The 16,196-nt window shown below is 38.2% G+C and overlaps 1 protein-coding gene across 1 annotated transcript; it reads left to right on the top strand.

The window, feature by feature from the left end:
• Window positions 1-247: 247 nt before the first annotated feature.
• On the top strand, window positions 248-16,192 carry klc3 (kinesin light chain 3). The gene is made up of 14 exons (XM_049576129.1): window positions 248-459; window positions 2,861-3,109; window positions 4,445-4,510; window positions 4,938-5,102; window positions 6,192-6,267; window positions 7,748-7,893; window positions 8,177-8,259; window positions 8,729-8,816; window positions 9,099-9,200; window positions 9,377-9,550; window positions 9,823-9,922; window positions 11,107-11,287; window positions 11,515-11,581; window positions 12,566-16,192. Exons 2-14 carry the CDS (start codon window positions 2,900-2,902, stop codon window positions 12,647-12,649), a joined length of 1,542 nt encoding a protein of 513 aa, XP_049432086.1. The 5' UTR covers window positions 248-459; window positions 2,861-2,899; the 3' UTR covers window positions 12,650-16,192.
• The last annotated feature ends 4 nt before the right edge of the window (window positions 16,193-16,196 follow it).

Here is a 16,196-nt window from a genome sequence, read left to right on the forward strand (position 1 = left end):
TAGATTGGAGTAAAAAGTACAGTAGGCTATTTGCCTCTGAAGTACAGTACTAGTGCCCAGTTTCCACCACTGAAAATAGGAATTGACTCACAGGTGGCATATTATGCATGTAAACCATTCTTGGAACTTAAAATGTATGTATACTTTAACATACGTGGGTAGCGTTTGATAAGACCTTTACTTTGAAGGTGATAAGCGGAAGTTGTGCGTGTTGCTATGCTAGCTTGATGCTCTCCGTGATGACAGGAGGAGCTAAGAGCCGAGGAGGCAGCAGGTGAATCATTTACAGATCTCTACTTTTTACCGTCCCACCTGTTCAACAGTAAATAAACTGAAACATACTGGGAGCGGAAATGTTCCCTTGTATATGACCGGCTCCGCTTTCCAAATAGAAATAATAATATTATCTCAGAGTGGACGAAAAGACGAAACCACGCCGCCGGAGCCTGGACTTAGCAGGTAGGCTATAAATAACTTTTTGTTGATGTGGATCTGAAATGAAGCTGGCCTACGTGTTTTGTCTGTGTGTTAATATCGTGTTTCAGAGCATTATCGTCAGTCGTATGTGTTGCACAGTACAGCCGGTGGTGTTTTCACCAAAAGATAAACACAGATATCACGTAATGTGACGCAGTCGTTATTATACAAACGAAAAGGTTGTGTTGGGTTTAAATTTGCATAAAACAGCATTATTCCTGCCATGCTGGTAAACTGACCCTGAGGCCTGATGCGCCGCCCACAGTAAACAAAGCACATGCAGACTGTGAGTGTCACCTATATGTGTGTTTTCATGTGTTATTCACGCATAATGTTTCCTTAGTTGCTTGAAAATATTGGAAAAGAGATAGCATTTTGTTTATTGTTCTTTGACTTAAACCCCTCAGCTTATATGTCATGTCACCGGATGGACAGGTGACATATGTTGTGTAAATTTGTATTTTTTCATCCTGCATGTCCGTTTTCCTCATTGATTTGAGTGTATTATGAATAATTAGACAATTTGTAGGTTGTTTGTGACAGAATAAAACCAAAGTAATTAACAGTTTGGATTAGTGAACTGTTGGTATATTATGGATGTAACAATTGTGTTATATGCCCACTTCTCCTTTCAGATAAGAGGGAACTGAAAACCATCACATGTTTGTGTTTCGTGAAGCTGCTGACCATTTGGATTGTTTTCACTGCGTCGTTATTGTCACAGTCGTAATGTCTATAGGTCACTGTTACTGAATATTAGAGACAAAAGTGTTAAATGCCAATACTTGGACGCAAACCATATCTTAAACATCTTTGTCCCATATCCTTACTTTCATAATGAACTCATGTCTCATGACTGAAATGAATTTAATGAGTGAAATGAACAATAAATCACAGCTGTCATTAACAACCCCGATTCAAAAAATGTTGCTGTGTAAAACATAAATAAAAATAGAATCCAGTGATTTGTGAATCTTTTTTGACCTATATATATTTGACCTTTTTTGACCTATATATTATATATACAAGATATTTAATATGTGATACACTATATTGTTTTTCTGTAAGTACACACTGATTGTGAATTTGATGCCTGAAACATGCTCCAAAAAAGTTAGTAAGTTTCTCAATGCACACTTGCAGGAATTTAGGGATTTCACAATCTACAGTCACAATTTCATCAAAAGATTTAGAGAATACAGAGAGATCTCTGCATACAAGGGCTCAGGAACACTTTGGAAAACCATTTTCAGTAAACATAGTTAGCTGCTGCATCTACAAATGCAAGGTAATACTCTACCATGCAAAGTGAAAGCCATATATCAACAACATCCAGAAACACTGCTGACTTCTCTCAGCTCGAGCTCATCTGAGATGGACTGACAGAAAGTGAAAAAGTGTGCAGTGGTCTGACAAGTCCACATTTCACATTTTTTGTTTTTGGAAATCATAGAGACTGTGTCCTCTGGGCTAAAAAGGGAAAAGGACCATCCAGATTGTGACCAGCTCAAAGTTCAAAGCCAGCATCTGTGATGGTATGGGAGAATGTAAGCGTGTATTCCATCATGGGTAACTTGTTCATCTGTGAAGGCTCCATAAACGCTGAATACAGGTTTTAGAGCAACATATGCTGCCATCCATATAACGTCTTTTTCAGCGACATCCCTGCTTATTCCAGCAACGCAATGCCAAACCATGTTCTGCACGTGTTACAACAGTGTGGCTTCACTGTAAATGAGTTTGGATACTAGACTGGCCTGCCTGCAGTCCAGACCTGTCTCACGCTGAACATGTGTGGCATATTATGATGTGCAAGATATGGCATCCAAGATGCTGGACTATTGAGCCACTTAAGTCAGAAAGAATTTTATTTTCAACACTTCAACAATCAGTGTACTCAGTTCCCAAACTCTTACTGAGTGTTGTTAAAAGAAAAGGAGGTGCAACACAGTAGTAAACATGCCCCTGTCCCCACTTATTGCAGGCATCATATTCACAGTGTATATTTACAAAAAACAACAAAGTTTATCAGTTTGGACTTTAAATATCTTCTCTCTGTACTGTATTGAGGCTGCCATCACTACTGCTGTGCCATGACTTCCAGTACTACAACTGCTATTACTATTGCTACTTCTTCTTCTACCAGTATTTTATCACTACTACTATTTTTACTATTGCTCTAAAATATTCTACTTCTTCTTCTGATACCACAATACTCACAGTGCTGTTACTGCAAGTCTTACTGCTACTATTTTCCACCAATTCTACTAGTAGTGTTTGTACTTTTGCTACTGCTTCTACTACTGTTAGACCACCACTACTACAAGTACTGCTATGAAGACTTCTTCTACCATTTATGTGTGCATTTTTGTGCTGTTCCCAGGTCAGTTGTTGTTACAGGAGGAACCTCAGAGTGGGAGCCATGTTGTCGGCGGAGGAGATTCTGTGCAACACGCAGCAGGTGATTGCCGGGCTGGAGGCACTGAAAGGAGAGAACCGTGGCCTGCTTGAGAACCTGCAGGAGGCTATTGAGAGCCTGCCAGTGCCTGAGAGTGGCAGCGTGGAGCAGGAGAAGAGTGACATCATCCGCCAGTCACTGGAGAGGATAGAGCTGGGGCTGAGTGAGGCGCAGGTACAAACAGAATAGAGGCAAAGCCATAATGACCTATTTGTGTGGTAACTAACTCTTCTGTAAGACTGTGGCAGGTTGTAGCAACTTTTAGACCAGCCAAACACTGGCTCTAAAAAGGGCCATTCGCGTTTTTGCATTTTTGTGTCGGCCACTCTAGTTAGCAGCCCCTCTGCAAAGAGCCAAATAGCATCTGAAAAACAGTGATTTTTAGTGTGAAACGGCTTTATTCTGTGTTTTTACAGGTTTTAATCACCTGGTCTGTTTGTTTTGGGGAAGAAGAGACCTCTGCGGATAATTTGGCTTCCAGTATAATCCCTCTTAACAATGAACACTGAAGGAATCCTAACCAGGAGTTAGGATTTCAGCTGGTTGAAATCTGCAATCCTCACTGCGATATGCTGCTTATTGCTACACACTGCTCCTTTAGAGTTAATTATCTTTATACTTTGATAAGTAAACACAATAATAAAATGGTTTAGAATAAAGGCTGACACGGTTATGATATTAAACTTTCTTAAAATTTATTAACTTAACTTATCGTAAAGGAAAGTTTTGTTTTTGTCCCAAGCATTGTTCAAACAATTTCAAGTAGAATAAGGTACATTAAAAGCCACCTACAAAGAACAGATAAACAGTTTAAAGTGAAAGTTTGTATTGAACATTAAAGGTGCATTTAAAAGAGTGCAGAAATGGCAGTATGGACAAAATGCAGGATAGACCAAATCACTGTGGTGTTGTGCTGACAACAACAATCACTGCCAGGTAAACAACTGGCATTTGATAGGAACTGGGGAGATATGTGAAATCAGCAAACTTGTTTATTTCTGTTGTCATTTTCAGCCATAACAGTAACGTTTAAAGATACATAGTTGAATATGGTGGTCCAACCTATCTGACGTGTCTGCTATGTTCTGTGTTGCTTTGCTAGTCTTTGATAAACCAAATCAACTAGCACAGAAGCTAAGTAGTATACTGCTGTGGAAGGGGCCACAGCAAAACGTATTTTAGCCACCTAAAAATTCACTATCAGTTTAAGTGTACACCATATTTAGAATATTTTTTCCGCTTGACCTTACACATTAACTGATGGCAGCAGTAGACCAGCAAGGACTATGTTTGTCAGTGGAATCTGATGGCTTTTAGGTAACGACCTCAGTTCCCTATTGCAAAGATTTTTTTTTAGAAGGGCCTTTTTTAGGTGGCTAAAAAGTAAGTAGTTGAGGCAGTGTTTGCTTGGCACTGTTTCAAATCATGTATGTAACACAGTTCTTTGTTTTTTTCCTCTTGGAAATTATTGTAAACAAACATTGTTATTCACGTTTTTTGTCCCTCCAGGTGATGATGGCGTTGTCAGCTCACCTGGGTTCACTGGAGGCGGAAAAACAGAAGCTGCGCGCTCAGGTGAGTTTCTGCAGGATATGTTCATAAAGAAGAGAAAGATAAGTTAAGAGGTAATGAGTAGGTGGGAGGTTATCCGATGCCATGTTTTCTTGAGCTTTTTGGAAGTGTTTTATGAATTTAAACATAGAGGATTATTACTGATTCCACAATCCAACTGTTAAATCCTTTGTCGTGTTTTCTGTGGGGAGAGTTTGTAACATTTGTGCCACTTGAAAATTTGGGGTTTTTCTGTTGGTCATTCTGCTCTTCTTTCCTCCTTCTTTGTCCTTCATTTTCTTGTCCTCCTCCACCTGTCCTTTCCCTCTTACCCCTCTTCTGCTATCAATCTTTCCTTTCCTTAATCCTTTCTTCTTCTGTTTCTTCCCTTCACCCCCCCTTCCTTTCTATGTCACCTTTGCTTTCTCTTTCATTGTGTGCTCCTTCTCAGGTGCGTCGTCTCTGTCAGGAGAACCAGTGGCTGAGGGACGAGCTGGCAGGTGCTCAGCAGCGGCTGCAGGACAGGGAGCAGGAGGTGGTCACCCTGGAGGAGCAGAATAGACACTTGCAATTCATGTCCTCCATACGCAAATACGACCTGGAGGAGCCGCAGCTGGTGAGGAGACTACAATCTCTAGTACAAAAGTGTGTGTGTCTGTGTGTCTGTGTGTTTATGTGTGTGGATGTGTTCAGGAAGAGTTTGCTGTAAATACTTCACTGGCCAACTCGCTGTTCAAGTAACAAAGGATCAAATGTGGAGAAGTCTGCTCTTTATTAGTCCATTTTGGTGCATGGCTTTTATCTGGATGTTCTATGTGTATATTTAGGAAAACTAGGCTGGAAATATAAACTTGATCCGACTAAAACCTAAGAAAGGTTTTAATGAGTTTTTATAGGCGAAGTCAAGACAGACACATTTATAGTACATTTACAGTACATGCACAAAATATTACAGTTTTTCCAATTATTTGAAAAAGACAATATTCCAACTAAGCTGTTTACATGGCTCATGAAAAAATGAATAATTCCCAGGCATACGAAGATTAACCTGTCCTAATCAACCAGAATAGGACAGGTTTATCAGGTCTCTGATAACTTAAGAACCAGACTTTCAGAAGGTTTTACCAGTAGCTGAATTATCTGCAGAGGTCCCTTCCTCTCCAAAACAAGCGAACCCAGTGATTTGAACTGGTAAAAACACTGAACAAAGCAGTGTCACATTAAAAAAAACAGTATTTTACCAACGCTGTTCATTTTTGAGATGCTGCTAACTACGGTGGCTGACATGAAAATGTGAAGGGCCCTATCTAGAGCCAGTGTTTGGTTTGTCCATTCTGGACTGCTGTAGAAACATGGTGGTGCAACATGTGGACCGAGTCCCCACTCCCTATGGAGATATAAATGGCTCATTCCAAGGTAACAAAAACATAACAATTCTTATTTTCAGGTGATTTTGCACAAAAAAAGAAATCTGCCAATTAATCCCCCTAAATCCCACACACTGGACATTTATGTCTGTTTGTGGTTTTGTTGCCTCACTGAAATATTTTCAAAAAAGCTCCAATAAGCTGCAGACTTGGTGATATTTCCCTGTAGGTTTGTCACTGTGAAACACTCGTTTTATATTACACACAGTTTGAATATTTGTTAGCATTGATAAATTGGGATTTAGTAATGGAGATTGTGTGTGTGTTTCTCACCTCAGGATGACAAAGACACGTCTTCCACCAAGGAGTCTCTGGATGACCTCTTTCCCACTGAGGACGAAGAACAGTCTCAGAGTAAGACTTTACAGTCGCTCTACAGTTTGCTTTTCAGTCACTCGCAGCCTAAATGTGAAATTCTCATGTTTGTCTAAAAACGAAGGAAGGTCAAATGTTAATGGTTTAGCATCATCACAAAATAATTTCCAGTCACTTTCTTTTTTCCAGGACGGTGTAAGAAGTATCTAAAGCTCAGAAAAATACAGAAATGTCCCTGGAATTTTGGTGAACTGATCCTTTTAATGCTACATTGAGCTCAACATCACGCATGTTGTTTGTGTGTAAATATATTACTTCAACAGAGGTGTGCAACTGGTAAACAGTGTGACAGTCTTCATTCTCCGTGGATAGTCTCAGAGTGTAACTGTAACTTCACACACAGCAGAGACATTTCAAGTTCTGATGTCAAATTTTAGTATCTACATCATCATGCAGTGATAATGAGTTTGCACATTAGGAATCTCTTCACATTAAAGCATGATTTTAAAATGATTTCCTCATTCAGCTCTATTTGTTTTTTAAAAGCAGACAAAGAATTTATTTGTTAATCTTGTATGAAATTATCTTGTATAACAGCATCTTCTTTTTCTAAAAATGCAACATGAGTGCAGTCACACCATGACAACAAAGATGGCACTTTTTTTGCAGCTAGTCAAGCAAGCAAGTCAATCTCTGACAGATCTTAAAAGGAATACTTCACCCACAAAATATAATTTGTATATCAGTTACTCATCCCGTGTTATGTTGAATTCATGAGGAAAACGTTGTTTTTCTTGTCACCACAGTCAACGAAGAATCCAAAAACAGAGAAGATTCTTGCTGAATTAAAGTCATTGGTGATCACGTTTAACATCAGCAAAAATATCTAAACACCCGTTTACAAACTTTCACTCACATTTATCCAGTCAGTATTTCCCAAACACAAAATATCATGAAAACGTTACATCTAAAACCCTTCCACATAAACAGTCTATGCATAGGCAAGTAATGCACCTGTGCTCTCTGCTATTTATATGGAAGTGGTTTAAAGATCACGTATTTAGCAAAAAACATGCATTTGGGAAGTAGTAAGCATATGACTGGATAAATGAGACTTTGATTATACTGCACGAGTTGTGTGAGAGTTTGTAAACAGATGCTTTGATAAAGACTTGCTGTTGTTAAACATGGTCGCCTAAGACTTTAATTCATGAAGAAAGTTCACCTTTTTTGGATTCTTCATTTATTGTGGAGGTATGTGAGGAAAAACAAAGTTTACTCCTGAATTCAACATAACACAGTGAGTAATCAATGTACAAATGATCCTATAAGATTCATTAAAAGAATAATTGATAATTGTAAAACAATTTCAGTTAATGTATCTGATGTCATTAATTTAACTGCATTAATTTGATGTGATTCAAACTCAAACTTGTAATTGATTGCTTATGTTCAGTCCAAGCTTGCACCAAATTCTCTTTTTCAATTTTTTTTTATTTGCCTGTTTACTGCTGTTCAGTGTCCCAGCCTCACCACAGCAGTGCAGCAGCTGCGGCCCAGCAGGGCGGCTACGAGATTCCTGCCCGCCTTCGAACACTGCACAACCTGGTCATCCAGTATGCATCCCAGGGACGGTACGAAGTCGCTGTGCCACTTTGCAAACAGGTGAGAGGGGCGTTCACCTCTAACTGCTCCCCCCTGTATAGTATCTTGTAACTGGTGAGTTAAAAGTCCCTAAATCCAGTTTTCGACAGCCAGCCTGCTTCTCCAAAGATAACACACTGGACTGTTATGTCCTTGCAGGTGTTATGCCCAAATAACAATTGAATTGCTCTCAGTCTGACTGCTCAGCTTGAGAGTTCAGAAATGAAAGGGGAAATGCAGTTTTTTAAAAATGTTAATCATTTTGTTCATATGCCTTAAAATGTCTTATTTTATGTCTCTACAGGCTTTGGAAGACCTGGAGAAGTCCTCAGGCCACACCCACCCAGATGTTGCCACCATGCTGAATATACTGGCGCTGGTGTACAGGTAAGACCAGTTACCATGGCACCAACAGTTAGATAAAGATTATCACCCCCAAAATTGATAATGCCCTCTATTCATACATATATATTTGATACTGATGACAGTAATACTCAGCAAATTATTTCTTACAACTTGTTGTAAGAAATTTTCTAAGAGGTTTTTAGGAGCTCTGACAGGTGTCCACTTTGTGTTTAAGTTGCTGATTAATGTATTGTATAACATTATTTTGCTGACATCTGCGTATTTATATGTCACCCTTTTCATCAGTACCAAAACTACAAACTTATTGGTTACACCTTTTCTAAACTCAAAGTTCTTTTATAGAATAAAATGAGCAGAAACAAAAAATAGGTATGCAACAAAGCAATGTTCCTGCACTTAGACCAAGAAACTCTATTTCCCACAACCAGGCAATTTTATATGAGAAGGTTATTTTGAGGTGACAAACAGTATGACGTGATTATCTCCACAGAGACCAGAACAAATACAAAGAAGCAGCTAACCTGCTAAACGACGCATTGGCAATAAGAGAGAAAACTCTTGGAATGGACCACCCGGCTGTAAGTTAGCCTCCTTTAATAAACCAGTTGCAGTCTCAGACATCTTGAAATGAAACAGTTCACCACACACTGAATCCCACCTGGAATAAATTGTTTGTTTTTGCCTTTTGTTGTATTTATTTTGCTCGATCATTATTTTGTTTTATCAACTGAAATCATTTTTTGGCATCAGTATTTAGTCCTTTAGTACTGTTGTTTATGTCACCCAAAAATATCTGTATTTTTAAGTTTGTTTGATGTGGGACTTACGGAGTTGGTATGTAATGTACAATGTTTGTGCAGGTGGCAGCAACGCTCAACAACCTGGCGGTGCTTTATGGGAAAAGAGGAAAATACAAGGAAGCAGAGCCGCTGTGTAAGAGAGCTCTGGAGATCAGAGAAAAAGTAAGAAAACACACACATTTGTGTTATTACACTTAGGAGGACCCACAGGGTTTGTACAATTCCTAATGACTTTACTTTAACTTTTTTATGGCTTTCTATACTATGAGAAAGAAAAGAAAAAATAATATTTTTTTTGTCCTCACAGCATATTTTTTTATTTCCGAACACCCCCTCAGGTTCTTGGTATAGACCACCCAGATGTTGCCAAGCAGCTGAACAACCTGGCTCTACTGTGTCAGAATCAGGGGAAGTACCAGGAGGTGGAGCAGTATTATGAACGTGCTCTGCACATCTACCAGAGCAAACTGGGACCAGACGATGCCAATGTGGCCAAGACAAAGAACAACCTGGTGAGAGGAAACCTTCATGTACAGTAAAATGTGGCTGACATTCTGCGTTTTTACATTTTAGTGTGATACCTCAATGTTTCCATGTTTTCCTCTCTGAGTTTATTTCAAATTTAAAAGAGTTTCAAGGCGATGAAAATTAGAAAATAAATTATGAATATTACTTTTGCACAAAATGAAGTGTGAACGCTGCTAGTGGAAGTATATCTAATTTTACAACATATTTTGCTCAAACCTTCTCTTTTACACTCATCCATGTCTTTGTTCTTCTTCAGGCATCATGCTATCTTAAGCAGGGGAAATACAGACAAGCTGAGGCTCTTTACAAAGAGATCCTGACCAGAGCACATGAAAAGGAGTTTGGATCTGTAGAAGGTACAAAACAGCAGCAGTTATAATAATCTGTTGTGGACTTCCCTTTTAATTTTATTACGTCTGCCACCACATGCTGTATTTTACAGTGTTTTTAATGAGACCTGGGGAAAGTGATGTGTCCCCTTGTTGTTGATTATGATGACAGTTACAGTGAGTGCATGACCACAAAAAATCTGTTTTACCTTATATCTAAAACCAGTACTTTTCTAGTGAAAACAGGCAAGCTAAATGCTGTTTGTATCACAGATACATTTCTGGTTCAACTTTTTGCATCACAGTGGACAATTATGTGGTCTGTGGAGATGCACTTTTCCTTAAAGGTTCTCAGTAATGGCTTGAGGTGTAATTATTTCACTTTTGTCCAACAGTGGCCTCTGTGGCCACAGGTAACTACAGGATGATGGTACATGCTAAAATACAGTGTGGCATGAGTAGAAAAAAGTCATCAGGTTGGCAAAGTGATGCACATATACATACTTAAAGTACGTATTTAAAGTTTGCAGACATTAGTCACATTAACCTTAAGACTTGGCAAGGCTTTAGCAACAAAACCTTGTGAGCGATTGAGCAATTGAACTACGCAAAAGGGAGTTCAATTGCTCATGAATTCAGCTTTTCATTTAGATGACAAAAAGTCTCTCAAAAGTTACAGTTAGGTAAAAAATTCTGAAAAATAAAGTCTAGGTTGTGAACACCTTATTTTTTATCAATGACAGACAGAGAGTAAGTTAATAATGTTAAAGTACTACTAGAGAAAACATTTGTGTTAATCTTCAGGTGATGATCAAATCCAAGTATGTGTACACAAATAAGTAAGTGCATTGCTCTAAATGTACTCACATAAATAGATATAACAGCTAGGACAACAAAGCTGGACAAATAAAGGTAAAACATAGACATGACTATTATGAACATGAGTATGTGAAAGAATAGGTGTTTTATATAAATATTATGTGAATGTATAAATAGCACTAATGACCAACAATAGAAATAAATAAATGGTGAATGGACACACATGAACTGGATGATTATGTACAGTATGCAGATGAATGTATGTATGCGTAATCCTCAATACATGATTTAGGAAACAAAAACACCAACACAGAGAGCTTGTTTTTGCAAACTGCATATTCATACACTGGTTTGCTGCCGTTTGTCATTCTGTCTATCTGTCCATCCCCCAGGCGATGGTCGTCCCAGTTGGTCCGGTGCTGAGGACGGTTGCTCCGGACAGGACGGACTCAGTAACCTGAAGCGCAGCGGCTCCTTCACCAAACTCAGAGAGTCGATACGCAGAAGCAGTGAGAAACTGGTCCGCAAGCTGAGAGGAGTCGGAATGGAGGAAGCAACCCCAAGGAATGCTGGGTAATACTCTGTTAGAAAGTCTTACCTGTAGGTGGAACTGCGGACATTTTTGGCTCATGGATGGGCGCTTGATTTTGTCATGGAGGTTTACTAATCAAAGAAACATCTCTATATTAATTAACAAACACAAGTGATGCCGGTGTGAATTGTCCAAAAATATATAATATAATAATGTTTTTTTAGAACACTTTTTAAGAGTTCATTATGATGTTGCGTCCTGTTTTCAGGATGAAGAGGGCAAACTCTCTGAATGTGCTGAATGTTGGAGCCAGAGAGAGTCAGGACGGCACCCAGGTGAGCAGACTATTGGTGATTTAATCCGTTTAACAGCAATGTCCTGCTTATGCTTTTAGTAGTAAATCAGCCAGGTTCTCAAAGTGTTGAACTGATTGATGTATTTGGTGGTAAATTATTATCGTTGTGGTGTTTCTATCCTGTGCAATGTAGATTTACATCCTTGAAAATGCAGATCGTTATCAAAGACACAGACCATAAATATTACTAGTGGTGGAGGAAGTATTTAGGTCCTTTAGGCTCCATGTCCACCAAAGCCTTTTTTTTCCAGTTAAAAATGACAATCCCTCCTGAGGAAACACCCAGCTTGGAGAGCTTGAGAGCTATACTATGACTTTTTTTATGGCACATTATACTATGACATTTTCATGACATGCTATACTAACCCTTTTATGACATACTATTGCCTCATCTTGCTGTTACTATGCAGTGCTCCCAGTGCAGGAATTAAACAATACACAGGCCACAGGGAAAAAAAAGAAAAAGAAAAAACACTGTACACTTTATCAAAAGTACTAATGCCGCACTGTAAAATATTCCACAAAAAGTAAAAGTCTTTCATTGACAATGTTACATACAATTAGCAGAATGCACTTAAACAGAAAATGCACTGCAGGAATCCTGAAGTTATATTTAACATCTTTTATGAGACTCTTTTCGAACATTTTAAGACCTCGAGGTCTAACCGGATTGTAAGATCGCACAGCTAAACTGAATAGTTGTGATAATTCCCTGGACCTCCGTATCAATCCAACATAATTCAGATAGACAGGGTGGGAACAGAGCACAGGAGAATGAATTGAGTGACTAACCGAATGCAAAGTTCATCATACATTGTCAGTGCTGCATGTGGCCCAACAACTTTAACATAAATTACAGTTGTAGTCCTCATGAAATGATTAAAATGCCTTTGTCTTTGGTTGTACATCCAATCACAGAGATCTGCAGCACTTAAATATCCATTGTGATTGTTTTGTTTCTCAGTCGAGCCGTTTGACAAATGTCCGAGGCCTGAGCTCCAGCACGCAGAGCCTGACAAGACGAGGTTCACTCGGTGGTACCAGCTAACACACACACACACACACACACACACACACACACACACACTTCCATACAGTACCACTCAACAGATAACAGATGTTGGCACATTTATTGCTCATATCAGATGTCTCACACCAAAGTGGATTCCCCACTTTCAGTCCCCTGAAGAAAAAAATGGAGATAGCTGTCACAACTGAAGACGATGACGACAAAAGTCAAACAAATTTCTTAATCATGACTAATTTAAAAAACTAATGTCAAACCAATGTTTTCTTTGCCACCGAGGAAATTTTACAGTACAATATAACATGTTTGTCTCTGGTAATGACAAATGTGTCCAAAAAGTGTGGTCACATTTCGACTCCACCTTCACATATCAGCATTGCACTAAAACCTTTTCTTCCTGTTCACTTGAAGTTCAATATCATTCCTTCCTGGTTTTGGATTAGACACAAACTCAGCTTCCTGATTTCAAGTTACCTATAACCTTCAAAATTAAAGAAAAAACATAATTTAGACCACCAACATTTCACTGTAAGAAAAAGTTTTATGGAAGTTTTACATTTCTGTATTTAAACCTGACCATGTCATTTGCAGGTTAACAAACATTAACAATAATACAATTAATTTTACATTGGACATATTAGGTGTTTCCTTTTAGGTACATTTATTAACGTCACTGAAAAACCTATTAACTTTATTTATGTTTTTAATCTTAGGCATGTTGACATAACAGATTATCTTTTATAAATCCTGTTGAGAAGCACAGGGATGTGAAGTTGTTTGCACAATGATCAAAACGTGATGTGTTTGTCAAAAAGTACATGTTACATTGGTTTTACGGGGGAGAAGTTAAGCTATGAAGTTTAAAATGTTGAAGAAGTTATTTAAATGTGTTTTGCCTTTACAACGTGCAGGTCATTCCAATTATATTGTTAAAGCTAATGAAAAAACACAAATGTTTACTTCAGCTGTTTTGCGCCACAGTCCAGTTTTGTCATTCCATATTTTGAGAATAAGGACCAACTGTTTTAATTTAAAAAAGAAGAAGAAAAAAAACACCAGCTGTTCAAAATTAACACACGTATGTATATATTTTTAAAGATGGCTCTCCTAAAAGATGGATATTTTTGCACATTGTGAGTTATTATGTTTTCAATCAATCAAACTCTCAAACTGAAAATCAATCGACACTTCAATTTTAATGGCACACACTTCAAAATTCAGCACTTATGTGTTTGTTGTGAGCTTTTAATAGTCAGTTCAGAAAATAGATATAAGCTATCTGGATACCCAAAGTTACTGCTGTGTGCCTGAGTCAGTGTTGATGACTCCCAACTGGCCTTGGAATAAAGTAGAACGGATGGTTTGGATTTTTTCAGTGGGGTTGTATAAGGTATTTATCCATAATCAGTGTGTTACCTATAGCAGATGGCGGTCTGCACGCCCCTAATTTCGAGAAGAAGGCAGGAGTACCGACACAGATGCTAAGCAATGTACTGCTTTTCAATATCAGTTTAAGTGTACACTATATTTAGGATCTTTTCACTGGATCTTTTTACCTTGCTGTCAGACAGACCTTTCTGACAGAGAACTAAGGCAATTATATTCATCTGTGCTCTCTTCACAGCCATCAGATTCCTTTGACAAAAACAGTCATTTTAACTTAAAGAAAACAGGAGCCACTAGCCTACCACTGCCTCAATCAGTTACTTTGTGTTATTGCATGACTTTGGTATTTTCAAAGGTTAGTTTGGATTCACCAAAGTCACACAATAACACTAACTAAGTGAGTCTGGTGGCTTTGAAGAGAGTGATATACAGCTTCAGTTCCCTGTCAGAAAGTGTTGTCTGATGGATAGGTAAAGTGGTGAAAATATTCTAAATATAGCGTATCCCGACTGTATTATTTAATTCAGCTAAAAATACAGAGGCTCACCTTACTATTAAACTTGTATGTAGTGCACATCACATGCCACCAGAGGTCAGTCTCTACTGGTAGGACTTTCTACCATAGGGCTTTCAACAACAGCCCAGCAATTACAGAGAGACCACAGGAAAAACATCTAACTCCATGAAATAAGGGTTTATTTTGACCAAACCAGAGTTGTGCTGCACACAAATACTGGCAAAACATGAATTCATAAAGTGTATGGTTGAATTTCTCTGTTTCATAAGGGTAATATGTTTAAGAATATACCTATCTTGACATTTTGTGAATTTATATTGTTTATTAGGCTGAAAAAGCTGAGAGAGCTTGTGAAATGTAGTGACCTCACTGGTTGGGGAATGGGGCTGGGGGTAGGTTGTGCCAAGGGCTTTCTACTAGAATGGGAATTCTTGGTTATGGTTAAAGAAAAGTCTTGGTTTGGGCTTGCTGGGACAATACCTTCCAACACTTATGCCATGTGCTCATATAACCCCACCTCAAAAAATACCAACTATCCCTTAAAGTGACTCACTTGAACTAAGACAGAGCTGTTCCATTTACTCAAAGCTAGTCTTTTCGCACCCCACGGTCGTATCAAAGACGAAGTGGAAGACTATGTTATTCGACAGATGTTACAGCATGACTGGATACAAAAAGGCAAATTTGGGTCTGTGTAGGTTCAAAACGTTTTAGCAAACAAGCTTAGACAAGCCAAATAGACACAATCTGCCCCAAGACAAAAGCAGACATACAAAGGTTGGTGGGTAACCTGTGAAGACAGTCAAAACACCCATAAGCTAAAGTGCAAACCAGATATACAAGGGGTAAATGTTTCGTTTCTATCTGCCCCATGCTGGTAAACGTAGCTTACTGTAGCATGACTGAACAATTTAGAGGCACAGGTAGCTTCTCAAATATGTATATTTACTGCTTATTAAATAAATAAATAAATGAATAAATATGCTTATTCACTGAAATGCCTGAAATCCATAACTTACTGCAACTCACTATAATGAAGAGTAAGCTAGCTTTTAATAAGTCTTGCTGATTTCCTTGTGTTCTTTTTATGTGTTACAACAAGAATTACTTGAACTCTTTGCTGAAAACTTGGGATTTGGTGGCATGACTGTAACACTGCGTGAACAAATCATACATGGGTTCTTCCTTTTTATGTTGACCATCAAATTCATTTTACATACTCAATTAATCCTCAGGAATGTTTAAAGTGAGATACGGATGCTACAAACTGAGTGCTGCTGGTAAATCTTGGCTCCCTGAAAATGATGTTACCAACCGACCCTCTTGAATTTTATTCCATAAAACTCCTCTTTAAGCTAACTTACTTTTTCCTGTTGCTTATTCAAACAAACATACTGTACATTTTTTTCCATGATGGAGAACTACTGATTGTACATCTTCTGTGGTAGATGTCACTACTGTGTGATGTAAGGGCTGAAAATGTTAGTTACTGTAGAAACTACAGTCTGTTAATGAACTTTGGAAAAATGTTACATTTAAAATGAAAAAAAAAATGTAGAAAATGGACTTTACATATATATGTATCTCCTGATGCTGTGTTTATTCTGATAAATATGAACATTTGTGTTTTTTATTTGCAAACTTGAGATGAAATAAATTACAATG

This window comes from Epinephelus fuscoguttatus, linkage group LG5 (assembly GCF_011397635.1).
Source record: "Epinephelus fuscoguttatus linkage group LG5, E.fuscoguttatus.final_Chr_v1".
Taxonomy (NCBI): Eukaryota; Metazoa; Chordata; class Actinopteri; order Perciformes; family Serranidae; genus Epinephelus; species Epinephelus fuscoguttatus.